At 51.8% G+C, this 22,039-nt stretch overlaps 2 protein-coding genes and 1 non-coding gene across 3 annotated transcripts in view; 1 reads left to right on the top strand and 2 right to left on the bottom strand.

Moving 5' to 3' along the window:
* The window catches only part of LOC115317410, a 137,768-nt gene that overhangs the window by 22,612 nt on the left and 93,117 nt on the right, over window positions 1–22,039 (bottom strand). The window lies entirely within an intron of this gene.
* Window positions 3,480–6,266, top strand: LOC115315157. Its single transcript, XM_029974389.2, has one exon. It carries the CDS (start codon window positions 3,713–3,715, stop codon window positions 5,126–5,128), a length of 1,416 nt encoding a protein of 471 aa, XP_029830249.2. The 5' UTR covers window positions 3,480–3,712; the 3' UTR covers window positions 5,129–6,266.
* Trnar-ucg lies at window positions 20,915–20,987 on the bottom strand. Its single transcript has one exon. It is a non-coding gene; the product is annotated as a tRNA-Arg (tRNA).

The raw sequence follows: 22,039 nt of genomic DNA, 5'->3' as shown, positions 1-22,039 counted from the left end.
TCTCTGGGCAAATCGGCCACGATTGAACGGTGCCTTTGTGTGTATTTTCTGAGTATTTTTATTTATTTTTTTTTTGTAAAGGGGAATGTGCTTGTGTTTTGTGTATTGTACAATTAATTAACGTTGACTATTTTTCTGGTTTTTCCTTGAACGATGTGGGGCAGTACTATTTTTTGTCTACTCTTAAATATTGTATTTTTTGTTATAGTGCCTTGAACGATGAGCAAGTGACGTTATTCTATAGTGCCTGCTTATTTTCTTTAGTTTCATATATCTCATTGCCAACTGTTCAATCTCTTTTTTGTTTAGCGTTCTCAGTGTATTTCTTTTTTTTTTCGTCCACGCTGCTTGTAGCTGCTGCTTTAGGGGGGCTTAGGACTAGTCAAGCTGTACACACAGCTTTTTTCCAAAGCCCCCACCAACACTGTACCTTTCTTGTTGGAAATAAACCTATTATTATTATTATTATTATTTTTGCTCGTGCCACAGTTTGCAATTTATTTTTTGTTAGCAAACTGTGGTACGTGCTACAAGTTTTGCATTGTTTGCGGTTAAACGTGCAGAAACTGCATCGTGTGTTCGCGGTGTTCATTTGGGGCTCCACTTGGCAGCGGTCCAGCAGGACGAATCTTTTCCGGCGCGTGCGTAATGGGGGCTTAGTTTGTCGCATTTGTTTCTGCACCAAATTGTAAATCGTTTTATTTATCGGAGGGACGTTCATGACTCCTTTCTGCGCACTCTTTGTGAAACGAGACTTGCAGGCAGGCTGCCCGAGTTGATGGTGTTCGCGGCCACGTTGCCAGGTGGCATTCATGGCCACCGTGTTGAGTCGTGTAGATTTTTGTTGATGCGTTTTTCAGCTGAGTACTTCAGCGAAGTATCTCGAAAACGATTGTATAAGGATGTCTGTGATCTTTTTTTTTCCTGTTCCTTTATGCAGATCCTTATACCGTGCAGACCCAGGGCAGGACGTTTTAACCCTTGTTAAGACGATGACATTACCCGGAGGCATCAAGACTTTTTTCTTTAAATTACATTCGGGTACCTTGCCCGTCAAGTCATGGTTGGACGAGGGGTTTTTTTCGTACCGTGGGGCGTTCATTGTTTCTTATGCAAAAAGCCGGAGACGATCGAACACGTGTTCCCGGAGTGCTGAGATGGGGTCTTCTTCTGGGACGTCTTCCAACGCACCTTGAAGAAGCGCAAAATACGTCTTCTTTCGATTAAAAACGAGGAGGGCTTTCCGTTTGACTTGGTTATGCTAGACGCGCACAAAATCCTAGAAGCGCACAAAATACGTCTTCTCTCGATTAAAAACCAGGAGGGCTTTCCGTTTGACTTGATTATGAGGCTGGGACTGCATTGCATTTGAAAGTCCAGAATGGCTGTGCGTCATGCCGAAAGTGATCCGGACTAGGCGCGGGAATATTTCCGAGAATGTATTGCTTTGTATGTGGAAGTTCAAAAGGAAAAGAAGTGTGTGCCTGAGTGGCTCCCACTGATCGAAGCGCTGCTGACTATGAAACCTTTTTAATTTCTTTTACACCAACCCTCGTAGACTGCGCACCTAGTGCCGTCGTTTATGTATGATTTACGTCTTTGTTATTGTGCTTCTGAAGTGCACGTCCGGCAATGAAAAAAAAAAATAGGAAGTATCGGGCGCAGTGTCGTTGTTGTGTTTGTGTATATGTCGGTGCTGTGGAGTACGTGGTACTAGTGTTTTCTGCGATGTATGTAGGGTAGCTGTCTACTCGTGATCGGTCGCAGCGTATTAACAGACTGTTTTTTTTTTTTTTTTTGTATGCTCCTAGAAATTTCGCTGGGTAGCGCAAGTTACCTCCCGACTCCAAATAGTTTGCTCGAGTCATTTGTCCATGTAATTTCAGCATTCGTTTTTCTGTCTAGCGGCTCCGTCGTATAGCTACCAACGAGGTAGAGGGGCTGCACTCGAAAGTGACCCCCATTAGGCGGCTGCCATTGTACGCAAATTAGACCACTCGTCACATGACCAAACCAAATACGTGACGTCACAGGAAAGATGGCAGCGCTCATGCAGCGGCTGGCCCCAGCTGGGCCGGAGCTTGTCGGATGCTTTGTTGGTTGTCGTTCGTCTCGGCGAGTTGATTTCAGACGCGGAAGCCGTCACATGAGGCCGGTCGAAAGCGACTTCAGAGTTAAGCGTGGTGTTTGACGTAGGTATAACGTGAAAATACGGAGGAACGGTGTGCATTTCGCTGGTGACCGACGGGGATATTGCAACGAAAGAGGCAATGTGCCCTACGTTGCTCGGACCTCCGATTGATTCAGATACCGCTAGGATAAAATTTAAGGCAACGTTTCTGTGCTCTCGTTGACCATCGGAATCTTCGAGGTTTGCAGTGAAGCGTTTGCAGCGATAAACGCAGCACTTTTATCGCTGCTTGATTCAGCTATTACCTCGTATCGTCGGCCGCTTTTTTACTTAAGCTCATACAAAGAACACTTGTCTCCGAAAATAGTACAACGCATTGAAATGACGCAACGCGCCTCGTTTATTGCATGGATGTATTGCTCATCGAATATATACAAGCTGCCAATGACAATCTTTTCCTTCAAAACGACGGGAACAAAGTGGCTGACCGGTGCCGCACTTGTCAGATGTCTGAATATTAATGAGTGCATGCACCTATGCTTTAAGCGCTTCTCCTCCCACCCGGTACAAACGATGAGCGGCGTAAATCATCAGACTCCAAACCAGTACAAATGTCTTGGCGTTCATTTAAATAATGTTCGATGTTGGAATGTTAATGTTTACAAAAAAGATATCTCCAGCTAACCACTGTCTTGATTATATTCGTTTGGAATTTTAAAGCTGCCCTTCCAACCTAAAAATGTTGGTTTTCTTCACTATTGTTCGACCTAAACTCTAATACGCTTTGTCTATCTGGGACCTTCACCAATCTATTTAATGTACCGAAAGTGAAGTCGCGCAATTTCGTAAAGCTCGTTTTATTCCCTACACTTACTCCCCTTTATCTAGTGCCACTGCAAGAAAACTATATATAGCCTTTCTGATACTTCCTTGTGTCGTAAATTTTGTAGGCATTGCCTCTTTCAGGTAGGGTGTTTGTTACTCTCCATACTTTAAACAACCTCTCCTTAGTCCAGCCGACTATGTTTCTTCAAGACTGGACGACTCAAACAAGGTTGCCCGATCTAGGACCAGATCCACTGCAATATTGCATTCACTTTTACCCGAATTTACCATGAACTGCAATGACCTACTCGTTAACATTGTCACCATCACCGTTTGCAACATATTTCGCCTCGCCAATATTAACCACTTCCGTCTGTAATGGCCCTGAGGGCACTGAGGGTTGTGGACGCTATAGGGGCGCCACTGTGTGTAAAGAGCGCGGGGGGCGTTACCCCCTGTGAAAGAACGCATAAAAGCAGCAGCGGGGACGCCGACCAGGGGGTCAGGATTCTTTCTTCGGCGTCCGAAGTGGACGGTTGCCGCTGAGCTGCGTCCGCTGTCGTCTCGAAGCACGCTGTGTTGTTCCTGCTGTCACATCTAACGCCGAAAACCTCGCCAGTACGAGCGTTGAACTTCAGCCTTTTTTTCTGGGGCCTTCTGGGAGACGCCGAACATCGCCCGGTGGCCCGGTCTACCGCAAGCAAGCGCCGCGGGGGGCTCGTGCAGAGCCAACCTCAGCCCCTTGCCGACGACGGAATGTCTGCTGGCCAACCTTCATCCCAAGTTGACAGGCCCACCTACCACCTGGAGCCGGAGCACATGCCGTCGGGGACTCGTCCGTCTCCCCGACAAGCTCATGAGGTAGCCGAATCTTCGGAGGACGACTCTACCTTCAAGGAAGGCATCTCCGATATGGACGACTCTGAAGGGTCCCAAGACTGGACCGAATCGCGAGGCAAAAAGCGCCGACGGAAAAGTGGCGGCTCGGGCACGTCCGGGACTACTAGCCACAGGCTACTTGAAGAGGGGTTCACCGTCTTGTTCGCCCCCACCAACTCCGACTCGGTTGCGTCGCTCAGTCCATCCAAGCTTACAGAATACGTCGAATGTGCTGCGCCAGGTGCCGTCAAAGAAGTCCGCGTCAACAAGGCAAGGAACTTAATCGCGGTCGAAGCACGGACACCCAAGCTCAAGGGAGTACTCCTGGACCTCAAGGTACTCTGCACCACTCCTGTCCGAGCATTCCTCCCCAGCCCCCCGAACACCTGCATCGGGCTTATCAGGGACCTGGAACTCGGCCTTTCTGACGCTGACATCCGGAACCAGATACGGGCTCCAGTCAAGATCTGGGACGTGCGGCGACTTGGGGAGAAGTCTAAACTCGTGAAGATTGTCTTCCTCGGGAAGACGCGGCCCGACTCCCTCCTCTACGGACTAGTTCGAACTCCGGTCCTGCCTTTCAAGGTAAAAGCCCTGCAGTGTCGGCGGTGCCTCCGTTACGGCCATATATCCGCGGTCTGCAATCGTCCCCAGGCATGCGCACGATGCGGCGCCTCACACGACGGCGGGTGCGAATCACCCGAACCAAAGTGCATCAACTGTCGTCAGAGCCATGAGGCCACGTCCTCGTCCTGCCCAACCCGACGTCGAGAGGTCGCCATCTCGCGTTACCGCTCAGAAAACAACGCAACGTTCCGGGATGCTCGCGAAGCACTCCGCAACTCCTCGTCAGCCAAGTCAGACAAGAATTCACGCAGTGAGCAGGGTAGCACCCCCTCAGACAATAATGTACCCCAAGACGTGCGTCCTTCCCCGACTGACACTCATGCACCGGCGGTATCATCCCCTACCTGCCAAGAAACCGATGCCACTCCCGGCACCAGCCTCTCAGCCTCCAGCACCACGGTAAAACAGACCTGGGCAGAAACTGTCAAAAGCTCGAAACCATCCAAAGGCCGCGACACCCGAGCTTCTCGACAAGGCGCACCTGTGCCGCCATCTTCAGGCCACACCGAAGCCGCCGTCCCCTTCTCGCCGCATCCCTTCAAGTCCATTGTAACCATGATCTTTGGCGCCGTGCGTGACCTAATCCACATCCTGCCAACATCCTCGTTCCGTAAGTTCCTGGAAGCCGTCCTAGCGCTCGAGGGCATCATAGGGGCGCTGCTCTGAAGCTCGACTGACAGCGGTACCCTTAGCCCCGCTGATGCCTCCCTCAGTGCATCAGTCCCCTGCTAGAGGGCGACGACAGACCCCTGTGGCTCTACAGTGGAACTGTGCAGGTCTGCTGACCAGACTGGCAGAGTTGTCCCTCTACCTTCAACAATGGAAGATACCCATTTTAGCTCTTTGCGAAGCTGGTCTCCCAGGAAATCGCAGCATCCCTGGGTATTTTGCTTATAAAAACCCGTCCATACCAAGCTTTCCAAACGGCAGCGCTGCAATTTATATCCAAAAAGCTATCCCTCACCATGTCGTGGATGTCTCTGACCTCTGCACTGTTAACCGGGACCTCGTTGCGGTGCGTGCTGAGATCGCCGGGCGGCGCCTCACTATTATCTCAATTTATGTCCGCCCAGGAGGGGGCGCTGTGGAGGTCGCCGGCTTGGTGGATTCCCTGCGCACCAGGATCACCGATCCGGTTGTGATCTGTGGGGACTGGAACGCTCATCATGCTCTATGGGGTGACACCAGAGAAGATGCAAGGGGCAGGATGCTGGCAGAACAGTTTGGAGAACACAACCTTGTTGTGGCCAACGACGGCTCCCCGACATTTTTCCGGCCACCCTGCACTTTCAGTGCCATCGACGTCACAGCCCATTCACCGGAGATCCCACTGTCTTGGCGGGTTGCAGCCGACACCATGGGCAGTGATCACTTCCCAGTCTTCATCGACATCATAGGCCTACAACGTCCTGGGGTCCACGAGATCTCCGTTATTCACTGGGACCGGTTCCGAGACAACCTAGGGCGATCTACACGACCCCTCCTGGAGGCCATCAGCGACGCGGCGAAAGAAGCCACAATCAAGGCATCCGTACCTACATCCTTCCCTGCACCCGACCTGACCCTTCTTAACCTGTGTGCAGCAAGACGGAGGGCCCAGAGACTTCTGCAACGTAAGGGTGGCGTGACCTTTAAGACCCTCTTTAACAGGATTGACGCTGCCCTACGACGCTATGCCAAAAAATGCTTCAAGCGGCAGTGGGATTTGATCTGCTCTTCGGTGGATGCAACCACACCAGCCCGGCGTATCTGGAGGCTTATGGACAGTCTGTCCGGGAAAAGAATGTACAGCCTCCCATTCGCTTCTCTGGCCCTATGCATGGGAAAGCTACAAGCGGCCCTGGCCGAAGACTTTGCTACTCTCTATGCCGCGGCCGTTTCCCAGCCAAAGCCGCCCTGCCATGCGGATAAAACACCTTTCTGCATGGATGCCCCTTTTACGGAATCCGAACTGAGATCCGCACTGAGAGCCTCCAAGAGACGAGGGGCACCGGGACCAGACGGGGTCACGACGCAAATGTTACAGAACCTGCCAGATTCACGTTTACAGGAACTTCTTTCGTCGTTCAATGATATCTGGGCCTCATCAGAATCTCCAGCGGTTTGGCGACTGGCATGGGTGGTCCCTGTACTCAAGAGTGGCAAACCAGCAGGAGACTTATCGTCCTACCGGCCGGTGTCCCTCACCTCATGCGTTGCCAAGCTCTTCGAGCGGCTGGTACACGCCCGCTTGATCTGGTGGCTGGAGGAACACAACCTACTCCCGTCAAATATAACTGGGTTCAGGTCCCGTCTCTCCGCACAAGACAGTATCCTGGACATTGTCAGTGCAGTGCAGCATGCAGCAGCTAGCCGTAAGTCTACCGTGGCGGCATTCTTCGATATTCAGGCTGCATTCGACAATGTGGAACCGGCATCAGTCCTGGCCCAACTAACCTCTTGGGGTATCACGGGAAGAGTTCAGGGCTTCCTCGAGGGTTTTCTTTCGGACAGATCAATCCAAGTCAAACTGAGCAACACACTCAGCCAGTCAAGACCGGTGCAACGCGGTCTACCCCAGGGCAGCGTCCTGTCGCCTCTACTCTTTAACATCGCCATTGCGGGCCTCCCAGCCGCTCTTCCCGACTCAAGGATCCCGATTGGCATTTCTATGTACGCGGACGACTTATGCTTCTGGGTCTCTGGCTTCCGACACCCAACCTTGAGAGCCATAATGCAATCCGCCATAAACAAGATCCAGACCTTCCTCGAGAACCAAGGTCTTTCAATTTCCGGTCACAAGGCAGCAGCCATGGTCTTCCCAGGAAGGAGGAAGGAACCGCCGGTTGCGGGAGGTCAAGCTCCAACTGGACTCGCAGCCCCTGCGCCTTGTATCAAAGCACCGCTTCCTCGGCATTACTCTTCAGAACCGTTGCAAGTGGCACGACCAGATAAAGGCCGTCACGGCTTCCACCATCTCTTCCCGGAACGCTGTACGCCGGGTCGGAGGGCAGAACTGGGGCAACTCTCCCCGATCCATGCTGACCCTTCATTCTTCTTTGGTGGTGAGCCGACTCATGTATAGCTTACCATACATGGACCTCCTCCCCAGTCAGGCCGACAAACTCGAACGGCTACACCGTGCGGGCCTGCGAACATCGCTAGGCGTTCCCAGAAGCGCCAAAAACGAGAGGGTGTATGAGGAGGCCCGGTCGCTTCCTTTGCACCTCCAAGCCTCCCAACGCCTTTTGCTGCAAGTCATTCGTCTAGGGGAGACTCATCCTGGCCAGTCCCTGATCAAGAGGCTCAGGACCCGAACTCAATCCAAACTCAGCCTCGCCACCAAGACCCTTGCCGCACTTGGATGGGAACCCCCCCAGATAATCAACCCGCACGGCAGGACACCCCCTTGGGAGGCAGGCCTGCAGTTAGCCGAACTCCTACCCGGCGTCCGCAAGAAGGCCAACACGCCCCCTCTGGTTCTCAAAGCAGCTGCACAAGAACAGCTAGCAGCAAGGTACCCTCGGCATCTACACATATACACGGACGGTTCGGTGGACAGGTCTCGGCAAAGCAGCACGGCAGCCTACCACATCCCGGACTTACAAAAAGACTGGAGCGCCCGCACTACTCACATGGTGTCGTCCACGACCGCCGAGCTGCTGGCGATCGCAGAAGCCCTGACTGCGACGAAGTCGCTGCCTCCACAACAAATCGTTGTCCTCACGGACTCACGTGGAGGAATTCAGCGCATACGCAAACCTGGTCCATGCCCCACTGCCAACGAGGTGAGACGGGTAGTCCGCCAGCTTGAAGAACATGGACACTCCATCTCGCTCCAGTGGGTCCCATCCCATGTGGGCCTCCGCGGAAACGAGATTGTGGACCGCATAGCCTTACGTGCCCACGACCTCTCTCCTACACTAAGGGCGCCTCCTAATCCCAAGCGCTACCAGCAAGCCATCCAGGCTTTCTTCTCGGATATTTCCCCCTGGAGCAGCTCAAAGCGGCCACCTTGCCTGACCCAGGGGTTAAAACGGTCCGACGCGACGCTGCTCTTCCGACTTAGAACAGGGAGCGCATACACAGGGAAGCTCCTCCACCGGTTTGGACGCAGAGACACTCCGCTCTGTCAGCGGTGTGCGGTCACAGAGGACGAGGTTCACATAGTCTGGGGCTGCCCTCTTCACGAGGAAGCTCGAAGGACGTTTCTCTCCGCCCTATCCTCACAACACATCCGACCGATGACAGCATCAGACGTAGTTTTCCCTGAAGGTCCCAGGCATAGAAGACGGATCATACAGTCCCTCCTACTGGGTTTCCTACGAGAGACCGGTCTAGCAGAGCAACTATGACGCCCTCCTGCTCTTCCGCTAAGTGCCACTAGCCCAGCCCGGACTCGCTAACTGGCTCACTGAGACATGAATGCTGCTGGTTTATTTTGCCTTCCCCCCCCCCCCCTCCCCCCCTACTCACCTAAGTCCCATCTTTTCCCCTCCTCCTATCCCAAGGCGGAACAACGCTTGCACTTTTGGCAAAGCTAACCCTGCCTTCCCCACATCACGACACCCCCCCCCCCCCGACCAGGGGAGAGAGAAGCGGGGCCTGGAGCGAAAGGTACACGCTGCGGCGGTGTCGACCAACGACCTTGTTAATACTAACTTCATGTTTACAATTTACTAATAAATGTAGCTTCACGTTTTCCGAAATCCTGGCTCCGTGTTGTTCCGCCGGGTTGGGCACGCAGCAAGGCAACTTTCCCACATGGCGCCCAACGTGTTTTGCTGCCCTCCTGTCGAAATGACGCGGGTCCGGGGTTTCATCGCTAGGTAAGATTTTTCAACCGTGGCGTTTCTCTTCGAAGTAGTGCACCGTGTCGGCGTTGCGTGTATTCACGACAGCGCGATTGCCCGTTGAATTGGAGCCGCAAAGCATTGCTTAATCACGCGGGCGACGCTTTGGGGGCGTGTTCATCTTTCGTTAGTCGAGTTACCGTCTGTGGCCGCACACCCTTTTTCTTGTCTGCTTTGCGTTTTTTTTTTTTCACCATGTCTCCCACACTACGGTCCGAGACGAACGATGGCGAAAAGCCCGAAGCAAGCGGAACGAGCTCGGCGGATGCGCAAGCCGAACTGCTTTTGAAGGTGGCAGCCATGTGTGATGTGGTCACACAGCGCCTCGCCGTCCAGCATTCACGTGAGCCGGAGCTACACCCCCAGCTGACGGTGCCGGTCTACACTGGCTACGGCGACACCAAGTTAGTCGCTGACTTCTTGGGTGAATTGGACACCTACAAAGCCGCCTCGGGCGCCTCGGAATCTCTCATTATTAAGAGAATACTTCCGCTTGCGCTACAGTCAAGTGCTGCGTGTTGGTTAAGGCTGCAAACTACATTCACGAGCATAGCGGAGTTTGAGCGGAGATTCCGAGATGAGTTCCTGCCCCCTGGTTACGAGTATCAAATTCTGAGAGAACTCGAGTCCCGAACGCAACATCCGAACGAAAACCTGGTTCAATATGTTCGCGCAATACAGGAACTCACAAGAAGGGCGAAACCTGATGCCCTCGAGTCGGAGAGTATAGCTCGGGTCATAAGGCAATGTCACCCAAAATACCACGCCTACTTACACGGCCGCACCTTTGGGACCCTTGAAGAGCTGGCCCGGCATGCCCGCGGCACAGAGGAGATCTTCCTCGCTAAGCAGAATTATCTGCCCCCGCCACTGCCAGAAAACTCTCTTGAACCCGCATGTGCTTGGACAGGCGCCGAGGCATACCCGACACAAAGACCTCCACGGGACGGGCATAAAATGGCCCATGAAAGCAGCCGGAGGCACTCCAGTACTGGTTCAATGCGGGGCCACTGGAGGATGTCCGAAGAGCGCCCTGGTGCACGTGGCTCAGGCAGGTATTCGGACCGCTGCCACAATTGTGGACAGCGCGGTCACTTCCAAAGAGAGTGCCCAAATGCATCGTCAATGCAGAATCAAACAAATGGCGGAAGGGCTGGAAGTTGCGAGAGGGATTATCAAGTCCCGGCCAACCCTCGAGAAGTAAGAGGCCGTGAAAATCCGGGCAGTAACAGAGAAACACAGTCGGGAAACTATTACGGCCGGCGTCGCTGAATCCCAGATTACAGCCGACGACGGCAAATACGACAGCTGGGAACACACAAAGGGTTACGCTTGCTCCATCCGTATGTCGATTGCAGCCTATCGCAAAAATAATCGAACCGCGCATGACGATTACCTTGCTTGGGTTTTCTTTTGCCGCGCTTTTGGATACGGGGGCCGCTATCTCGCTTATTGGTGACGACGCACATCAGCTATGCAAATCTAAAAAAATAACGCTCCGTCCATCTGACACTCTTTTGCAGCTAGCTTCTGGTTTTGCAAAACCAGCGGGTGGAGCCGTTAGGCTCAAAATTTCGTTCCACGAAAAGACACGGCGTCAGCGCTTTCTTTATCTACCGGGGCTCGCCGTACCCGTAATCTTGGGCCGAGATTTTATTGCAGGCGAGAACATGACGCTTGATTTCCCTGGTGGAGGCTACCGGCTAGGAAGCCAGACGGAGCTCACTCCGTTTACCAGGCGAGAGGACTGCATTACCGGCCCAACCCTCCCGACCCACTTCACAGCGGCCCCAGCTTTCCTGCCTGCAGGCATCAACGCTGCACTACAGAAGTGCCCGGCCAATAACCTTCAGAAGATTAAGCTGGAGGACGTCCTACGGCCGTTCTCTCCGATGTTCACGGAGCGACCAGGAAAGACAGACATCCTGCTGCATCGGATTGAAACCGGTGACGCTCCGCCCTGGAGGTGCAATCCGCGCCCCATCAGCGTGCACAAAAGGGAACTCCTGGACACGGCACTCGAGGAGATGATTGACACCGGTGCAGTACGTGAGTCAAAGAGCCCTTGGGCGTTCCCTGTGGTCCTTGCTCCAAAAAAGGATGGAACCGCCAGGCTTTGTGTAGACTACAGACGACTTAACGACGTGTCTGTACGGGACAGTTACCCTTTCCCTAGTATTTCCTCTGTAATGTACGTGCTCGGTAACGCGACTGTGTTTACAACGCTCGATTGCAGCCGCGGGTTCCTTCAGATCGAGATTCACCCGTTGGACGTGCAGAAAACGGCGTTCATCTGCCACAGAGGATTATTCGAGTTCACCCGCTTGCCGTTCGGTTTGTCAAACTCGCCAGCGAGTTTTCAACGTTTGATGGACGTTGTACTTGGCGACGCAAAGTACAACTTTGCAATGGCATACATGGATGACGTAGTTGTCTTCTCGCGCACGTTCGAAGAACACGTCGAGCACTTGAGAATAATACTCGAGCGAATGCGTAGCGCGGGTCTCACAATTCACCCGGGAAAGGTGCAGTTGGCCGCGCCAAAGATCAATCTTCTTGGTTTCGTGGTTGACAATGGCACACTCCGTCCTAACGAGGAGAAGGTTCGCGCGCTAACGGAGTATCCGTGCCCACATGACGTGAAAAGCCTGCAGAGGTATCTTGGTATGATTGCATTTTACAGGGATTTTATTCCCTACTGTTCCGAGATATCTCAGCCACTCAATCACCTCCTTCGAAAGGGCATCAAGTGGCACTGGAACGTTGAACAACAGAGTGCATTCATTGCCCTCTCGGGGGCAGTGACTGAAAATGCTTGTCTGCATCTTCCTGACTTAAACCAACCTTTCGTTTTGCAGACAGATGCAAGCGATATCGGCGTGGGTGCTGTTCTGCTGCAGGAACATGACTGTGTGCTTCGGTCAGTTGCCTTCGCAAGTCAGGCACTTACTCCCGCCCAGCGGAACTACAGTGTGGCGGAAAGGGAATGTTTGGCCATAGTATATGCGTTAAAGCGGTTTGACATGTACTTAGACGGCGCAACATTCCAAATTCAGTGTGATCACTTAGCACTTTCATGGCTGAAAAGGCTTCAGAACCCTGCCGGTCGGCTTGCTCGTTGGGCGCTTATGCTACAGCGATACGACTACACTATTGTGTACAGACCTGGTGCAACAAACAAAATTGCTGATGCTCTTTCCCGCGCCCCCCTCCCTGAGGAGCACACGCAGGAAGGCCCGGGCCTGGTTGCTGTCGCCATCACAACGCAGGAATCACCTGAATCACGGTGGGGAGCACTGATCACAAGAGAGGAACTTCTCAAGGCTCAGCAGGACGACGGGCTGTGTCAGCGGGTGACCGCCTGGCTGGCAATAACGAGCACGGTTAATGGAGCGAGTGACGAGCAATTCGACTCGTACTTGCTGAGCAGCGACGGGCTCCTGTTGCGCTACATCCCTCAAGCTGATGACGACCCGAGCAGCTCGGCGTTCCGGACTGTGATACCTAGAAAGTTACGTAAGTTTTTCATCACATACATGCACAACTCCGCACTAGCCGGACACAGTAGTGGGAGCAAAACGTATGATAAGTTGTCCCAAATTGTGACCTGGCCCGGCATGCGGCAAGATGTACTGAGGTATGCGCGTAGTTGCCCGTCATGCCAGAAAGCGAAGCCACGTGGTGGTCAACCCCCAGGCCTCATGCAACCGATCGTAAGCCAGAGCCCTTGGCAGATCTGTTGTTGTGACGTCATGGGCCCATTCCCGCGCAGTCCTCGCGGAAATCAGTACTTGTTCGTGGTAACGGATCATTTCACAAAATGGGTTGAGCTGTTCCCTTTGCGCAAACTGGACTCGCAGAAAATCTGGGATTGTCTGCTGCAAACATTCGCGCGCTTCGGATTCCCGACGAGTTTGATTTCCGACAACGCTTCTTATTTCACTAGCAAGGTGTTCGTGGATGCGTGTGCGGTGCTGGGAATTGAGCATAAACGTACATCACCGTATCACCCGCAAGCAAACATCACTGAAAGGGTGAACCGGAACCTTAAGATGATATGCTCGTTGCGCATACCGATCGCCACAAGGACTGGGACGCGAAGCTCCCAGAAATGGCCTTCGCCACTCACACCACGGTTAACCGGTCGACCGGTCTCAGCCCTGCCCAGCTAAATTTTGGCAAAGAACTTGCCTTCCCGCTTTCGAACGCTCTTCGCTCAACAGAACCCACGTCGCAATACCGCAGCTACTCGAAGTTTGCAGACGACCTCCGCAAGCGCTTCTCGGACAACCTCAGAGAAGCTCGGGAGAGCCTCGACGTCGCCAGACTGCAGCAGTCCGAGCAGTACAACCAGGGACGCCGAAACCTGCAGTTTGAGGTGGGAGACCTCGTGCTCAGGCGCACTCATCCCCTGAGTGATGCAACAAGGGGATTCACGGCCTCACTGGCAAACAGGTGGGAGGGTCCATTCCGTGTTGGCAAAAAACTGTCCCCGCTCACATACACACTTATTTGCTGCTCCAGTGGTCAGTCTACAGGACCAATTCATGTCACCGACCTAAAACTATTCCACAGCCAAGAAGATTTCTCGCAGGATCCAGCAGATGGCAGCAGCAGTCGGGTCCCTGATTCCCCCTCCCCGCCACCCCGGCGGTACAATCTGCGACGTCGGTGACAGCTAACAGGGAGATCACGAAGCGACTAACAAAAACATTTGTTCTTCACCCTTAACATGTTGAACGTTCTCCGGTTCATACCCCATCAATATGTTCTCCTTTTAAGAGGGGGGGTGGGGGCAGTATATCCCACCTGAGAGCACTTATCGACTTTTATTTTCAGGGGCCACGCGCGGCACGCCTAATGTTGCGCTCATCGGGCTGTTTCTTATTTTTATGAAGATGGAGAGAGGGTGGCGATCTCATCACCGCGGCCGTCGCAGCCATATCAGCCACCACGGTCACCAGGGCCGGGGGACCCATTCGAGGTGGCGACCACGGTCACCCAGGCCACAACGACAGGGGCCGGGGCCATTACGACGAGATCAGGGCAACGCGGACTTCCACATCCTCTGCCGCCGCTGCCGGCGACGGCCACAAGCCACCGTGACAACATGGATGGTGCAGACCGACGGTGGACCGGTCGGCTGGGCATCCCGGCAAGCCTGGGAAGAACAACCACGCCCAGAACGCGGGGAGGCGCACGTCATCGTCCCCGAGCCTTTCAGGGGACTGACACTGGAGGACCGCCACCCCAACGATCCAGCGGCGCAATACACCGCAGAGGAACGGAGGCTCCTCTGTCCGCTGTGCGGAGTCCCGGAGCTCGCTCGAGAAACACACCGAGCGGGGCTCCTACACGTGACCCGGGAAGCTGCCGACCGCGCTGCGAGGCTCCAGAACCACGACGAGCTGCAGAGGGCCATCGACGTCGTACGAAGGCAACGTCCTCAACTTCTGAGGTCAAACGACCAGGACGAGCACGTCATCGACATGCCTGACTTTTGAGGGGGGGATTGTGTGGACGCTATAGGGGCGCCACTGTGTGTAAAGAGCGCGGGGGGCGTTACCCCCTGTGAAAGAACGCATAAAAGCAGCAGCGGGGACGCCGACCAGGGGAGAGAGAAGCGGGGCCTGGAGCGAAAGGTACACGCTGCGGCGGTGTCGACCAACGACCTTGTTAATACTAACTTCATGTTTACAATTTACTAATAAATGTAGCTTCACGTTTTCCGAAATCCTGGCTCCGTGTTGTTCCGCCGGGTTGGGCACGCAGCAAGGCAACTTTCCCACAGGGTATATGTAAATCAATAAAGCGAACGCGTTTTTGTGCCTTTTTCCTGACTTGTACACAATGATGAAGACGCAATTTGCTAATAATAGCCATCATATGCTGTGGGGATCAGTAATGACACGGAAAAGGCGTCTAAAGAAGTATGGACAAAACTTTAAAATGAACCATACCACAGTGAGATACTCATCAGAAATGCTAAACTCTCGTTCAGAAGAAAAGAGTTGTCTGGCGTAATCAACACTTTATTCATTTGTGCTGGTGTTGTTCTAGTGCTGCTCCAATACTGTGACCATTGGCGTCAGCCCTATTATATGTTGGTGCGGTGTCGTCGAAGTGGCCCAGATTAAGATTCCAAGTCAAGGCTGCCTTCAGTCATAATAAAAAGCTTGGTGGCGAGCATGCCATTCGAAAGCATGATGTTTTTAGGGGAGAAATCAATGCAAGCGCAATGTGAGCGAAGTCAATAATAAATCGACAGAATATCAGCAAATTTCTAAAAAAAACTTCAGGCACCTTTTGAAAAATCAGGAGATGGGAAATTTTTAACGCGTTTAGTTTTATCTAGGTCTGTTTGAACATCATGTTTGTTCACGATGTGCACCAAGACCATAATTTCCAGATCGGCCAACCGAAATTTTGGACAATTTAGTTAAGTCCGAGATAGTAAAGACACCGTCCATATAGCACAAGCAGGTAACCCATTTGATACCTTTCTGGAGCTGGTCCATCATTCATCGGAAAGTGGCTGTTGCATTTTACAGCCGAAACAGCGGAACTTTGAATTCAAAGAAGCTGTCGGGTGTGATTAAGACAGTTTTCTCATGGTCAACTTTGTCCATGCTGATCTGCTAGAAGCCGGCACGGAGGTCAATGCATGAACTCCATGGAGGCATTCGAGGGTGTTGTCGAGGCTTGGCAGAGGATACACGTTCTCTTTTGTGAACTTACACAAACGGCAATAATTCACGCAAAAACGCCAAGACCCCTCTCATTTTTATTAACACAATCGGAGAGAACCAATAATTTGATGATGGCTTGACGATATATTTCTACAGCATCTACTTGTTGAACTGCGCGGCGATCACTTGCTGATGCTTGAAAGGGACGGTGGTGGACTGGTGTTTCTGTACCGGTGTCAATTGAGTTGGTGACTGCAGTTTTCTGGCCAAGGGAGCAATGTGCAAGATCAAATATAGCGTAATTCTTGCAAAGCACATCTTGAATTCGGTGTTCGTCGTCTTCTTAAGCTGGGTAAATAATGCCTCCAATTTGAGCAAAGTTTGGACTTGGTACTCGATTGGAAACGTCAGTTGATGTCACTTCAAAAATTACGGCTACCGCGCAATTGATTGCAGAAAAACTCTGCGTAAAAGTCATTTCGACCAACAAGTTTTCGAGTGTAATTCGAGGTCACCCTCAACAAGCACCTGATAAACCCCAAGGACCTGTCACATCACTTTTAAAATTGCTCGTAAACGTCAGCATTTTTGATACTGTGCATGTGGTTCACATTTCAACCCGGCCTTAGCTGCAGAAATCTCTTACAATATTATCATTCTTGTTAATGTTGTTTGAGCATGAATTGCTTAAAAAGCCGATAATTCACAACAAAAAAAAAAACAAGATTTAGCTCGGAGTCCTCGGGGCTTTTTATGGCATTTTTAGCGTTTCTAACTTAATATCAGCATGATAATAATGTAAGAGATTTCTGTAGCCAATCCAGGTTGAAGGATGGACAGCATGCACAGTATCAAAAACGCAGACATTGAGGAGAAATTTTAAAAGCGATATGACGGGTCATAGGGGTATATCAGGCGCCTCTTCAGGGTGACTCTGATTTACGCTCAAAACCTGTGTAACCAACAACAGGGTGTAATTACCGATCACTGAAGGGCCGAAGGAACACCGTTCCTGAATTCCGGAAAGCGTCTATTGCATGTGTGTCATAGGAGGGAGGAGGGGAAGGAGGGAAGACGCCAGCTACCTGCTCTGTGGGCAAGTGATATCACCACTCAAAAATCACAGAGAGGCACGCATGAAAACGTAGTGTAATCGTTATCCAAGTGGCTATCTACTTGCGTACGGGTCTGTGCTTTACCCATCGATCTCTGTGGCACGTCAGACAAAGTTGGCAAATTGTGCCGCCAATGTCGACAACGGCTTGCTCGTGGTAGCTCTGTATCTCTCGCCTATGGCACTCAGTAAATATTTCGTGCAAGACAAAGAAGAACTTCATACCAGTCATGCAGGAAAACATCCCATTGGCCCCGAAGGACGTGCACTCGCTGTTCTGCTGTGCCATCTCGAAGGAGCACGCTCAAAACTAATGCTGAAGACATAAAAAACGCCGAGCACTCTTCGACAGGGCGACAACAAGCAGGATGACATCAAGAGTATCGCGTGCGTCGTCAAAGTGTTGACTTTAACGCTGCGTCGTTCTCCCGCCTTGCTCCTGCTGTCCTGTTTCGTGGCACCGGCAGAACTTAGACAGAGCGGAGCTTCCGGATGTGAAAACTATATTTCCTTTCTCCGGACAAGCGGCGATCGAGAATACTGCAATATAAATATATATCTTTGTCAGATGGTTTAGCACGGTATATCGCAAAATCAAAATACATCAAGGCAGGAGCAGGAGGAGGAGGAAAGGAGGGGGGGAAGTAGCAGAGACTAGGGGAGGTGTACGGGAGGAGAATGGGGAGGAGGAGAGGGTACGGATGAGGAGGAGGGGCATACTCTCCCCTCCGGACCCTCCTCCTCCTCAAGAGCTGCGCTCTAATTCGGCATCACAGGCAGTTCTTCTCTTTTTCTCGATTGGCACGCGAGGGCCAATAAGGCTTTGTAAATCATGTCGACTTTAATTCGTTCATTTTAATTTTTAGCTGCCTTTACGAGCAAAGGTCAACAAGAATAACATAAGAGAAAGTGATGTTTATAACAATGGATATCAGAAAGGCAAACCGAGTTGAGAGCGTGGCCTCTATTGTCGCAGTCCCACTGCAGATACATCACACAAGAGGCAACCTGTAGACAGCGTCTCTGATTCTTCCTTATATGACGGCCCCATTGGTCGTACAAACAATGTGTGCAGGCATGTTCTAAGCATATAGATATATGTCCGAAGCAAACATGCTTTGAAGGCGCTTAAGGTGTAACCGCAGATCCTTCTTTCATCATGTCTGCCATGAACAACGTGTCTTTGGTGTGATGTATTCTAGCAGTATGGCTTCGGCGTGACGCTTATTGCCTATTAGGAATTTCACGTAAGGAGAAAATCGGGGAGAACTATATGCAGGTGCCGAAGTCGCCTCAAAAAGTTTTTTTTTTGTGAGATACAAACAAACAAATTAAAGTCGATGTCCTAGATTTGTCACTTTGGTATCGATGGATGTTGTCACTGAACGACGTCCATCCAATGGGATTAGTGGAACTCTGCGTAGTCCTATACCCCGCTGAAGCTGGATCTACGTGAGCATCGACAATAGGCGTTCGTCTTCAATCAATGTCAGCTAAGGTGCGGTGAGACATAGGCGCTCGCGGGACCAATCAACATCCTCTCTTGCATCATCTGACCACGCTCTCCGCGCGCGGGTATGGGCGGGAGCGTGATCAAGTGGCGAGATATGGGGCAAGGAGCACATAGCTCTTTCGCTCTAAAGGTGTATCCACACGACGGACCAAATTGCTCTTTTGGTCCGCGTGCCGCGCATCATGTGATCTTACGTCACCGGTCTTTGAGGTCCGCCGGCGGTCCGCGGCCCGCGCTTGTGAGAAATGCCAAGCGACTTTTCTCGCCCGGACCTTGGCGGCGGACCGCGGCGTTTTCAGTATAATTGAAGCGCTAAGTCTGGCAACAAGCTGACTTTTGTTGTTTGGATTGGAATCCAAATCCAAAGTTGTTTTCTTTTGGCGTCAACTGATGAAGACGAAGAAGACAAGCCTTTTGTTGTGCGACGATGCAACTTTTTACTTCATCGCGCTCATGGAGCAATAAACCCTTTCCGGAATTCAATCTGGCCACTTTGATCACTATCATCATCATCTGAAAACGGCATATGTGCTATACTAATGGCGGCCTTCTGTTTACTGATGAAAGAAGTTGAAGATGCTCCTGAGAAGATGATTCGAGGCCTATACATTCTAGGTGTTAGCGCTACGTGAAGCAGGAATTGGAAGCAAGAGCTGCGTAAGCGTTCATTTCTAACTCAGTCCCAGTCAATCTGTTAGTAGCACTCAATCGGCTTCAAATCCTCTTGATGTATAGGACTCTATCATGGCGTCTATGTGGGTTGGCGCTTCGTTCCGACTGGCTGCATTTGTTTCGCCATCGACACTAAAAGAGATTGAAAAATAATTGTAGTGAAGTGAACATTCTCGTTTACCGTTGACCTTTAAGTGACGGTGCCCCATTAAATACTGCAGACCACAGGCTCATTGCCGCTATTAGTATAGTAAAAGATAAACTGCCATTTGAGTCACCAGATGGCACTGAATTCCGGAAAGGGTCTATTCCCTGCTCCGTGGAACAATAGTCGCGACGACTACCCAAATAATCATCTAAAGATGTCCCCATGCCTTTTTCGGTTCACTTAAGTCGTCCTCGTCCTCAATATTCAACGCCAGGGCCACCGCGGCCGAACGTCTCTTTCGTTCAACCTCCATCTTGGCTCCTCACAAATAGCCTCAAAGCAGCTCGCTGCATGCGTTTGGCGGAGCTGTGAGGTCAAGGGTTAGACCGGCCCGTTCGCTGTGTCGTCTGTTCTTTTGGTCCGCCGTGTGGATGCTCATAGACCCGTTGCTCTGGGGCAGGGGGCGCGAGCGCGTCCGGAATACTTACCCAAGACGCGACCATGTTATGCTGGCTGCACCATCCAGGTAATCCAGGCGGCTCTGCGACGTTCGATTTTGCACGTGCCACGTTCGAATACAAGCATCTGTCAGCATCTGTAGATGCGCGGTAACAAAACGTCTAAAAAACTAAAAAAATAAATAAATAATTATGCAGCTCGCGGCCGCAGCATTCCATTATACACTCCTTTCATCTTTGCATTTTTTCATAGCTTCCGCGAGCACTTATATTTCACTTTACGTGGTAGCGAAGCCGAAGCTACTCACAAACGCACGTGCTCCTGAACGGTGCTCGCACTGCACGAGCGCGCGTGCTTGGCAGGGACGCTGAAAGCTCGCAGCTCGCTATTGTAGCCTCTGCTACGCTGGCACTTAGAATGGAACGGAGTATAAAGAACTGTAGTGGGGAAGCGGTTTTACGCATGTTCGAAACGCGAGCCAAATATTTTATTTTGCTCGCCTGGAGCGCTGCTCCAAACTTGAGAGCTACGGGCCTCCGCGCATCACGTGATCAATCGGTCCGAGGCCCGGTCCGTCGTGTGGATACACCTTAAGCAGGGATCACACTGCTCATACATCATAGAAACGACAGTCTGCAAACACGAGTCACCGCAATATCCGTGATTTGAATGCCACCGTGCCAAGTTTCTCCTTCAACTCATTGCCAGGTGGCATTCGAAGCACGGATCTCGCGGTGGCCCGCTCTCGAATCTGTATGCAGACTGTCTTTTGTGTGATGGTATAAACACTCTGACCTCGGCTTTAGGGGTTTACAATGTAGAAAATTACCCCTCCCCCCCTAAGAAAAAACAAGATGTTTTCGCTATTTTTTGACCACCTGAGACTGGGTGGAAGAAACACGACGAACGTTGCGTTATTTTATAAATCGTCATTATTTCCATTCTACCAATCGTCATTGGTAAAACGAGACCGACCGGACTTCTCTGTGAAATGCCAGGTTGACGAAAAAAAAAAAGTAATCACACGTCCGCGACAGGACTCGAACCTGCAGTCTTCTGATCCGAAGTCAGACGCCTTATCCATTAGGCCACGCGGACGGACAGAATGTGCCGTTGTAGTGACTGAACAAAAAGGCGCATTAAAACCGCAGCCCAGTCCCCGCATCACTTTGTAGACCAACGCGCTTTCTACGCACAAGCTTGCGTTCCCTTGCACCGGGAGTGGGCAGTGCGCAGAAGCGATATTCGGATGAGGTGAAGCGTCTGCGCATGCGTCGACAGCAGCGCCACTGCAGAGGTGTGACGTCAGATCCGTCTGTTGGCGCACCAGTCCGCAAGCTGGATTCTTTGTTGGGAACCACACAGATATAATTTCGCATCCATCTCTCATCGATACAGGGAAGTTCTCAAATTATTTGGATGTCACGTATGCTCCTCGCTGGTGGTTAGGGAATCCGATTCCTCTGTCCAGTTTTCCACCGTAAAACCCCGTTTCTGTTTTTTCTACTCATCACACACGTCCCCGTAAACGTCCGGCAGGGGGCCACGGTTGGTGTTGCACACCGATGCGTCACGGCGAATGAACCAGGACTCGACGAATTTTCTTTGCCCCCACCTTTGTTCTCGGGCCAGCGTCGTCGCATTGTCCAGGTCGAAACTGTGTCCTGTCGTCCAGCAGTGTTCGACAAGTTCCGTCTTGGACCGCGTGGCATGGGTGGCCTTGGCAACGTCCCTTTTGTGTTCTTTCAATCTCGTTGCCCTCTTTCTGCCCGTTTCGCCGATGTAGGTCGCGTTACAATCCCCGCACTGCACTTCGTATACGACCCCCCTCTGACCGTCTGCAGAGGTGCGGTCCTTCGGTTTCGGGAACACATTCGCTAAGGTATAATGTGGTTTAAAAACAGTGTGTACGCCCAGCGGGCGCAAAGCTCTCCGAACAGCATCTGACACGCCCTGGACATAGGGATTAGATACAATAGACGTTGCCCGCACTCGTGACTCAATCCCCCTTCCCCTCTGCATTCGCCTCTGCGTATCGTTAATAAACGTCCTCGGATAATGGCGCCACTCTAACGCACCAACCACATTTTCTACCTCTTGCAACCGTAGCTGCTTGTTAGAGCACACTGCATCACAACGTGATAAAAAGG

The sequence above is a fragment of the Ixodes scapularis genome, unplaced genomic scaffold (genome assembly GCF_016920785.2).
Source record: "Ixodes scapularis isolate PalLabHiFi unplaced genomic scaffold, ASM1692078v2 PGA_scaffold1__304_contigs__length_218370807, whole genome shotgun sequence".
NCBI classification, from domain to species: Eukaryota; Metazoa; Arthropoda; class Arachnida; order Ixodida; family Ixodidae; genus Ixodes; species Ixodes scapularis.
This window is presented reverse-complemented; position numbering and strand designations above follow the sequence as displayed.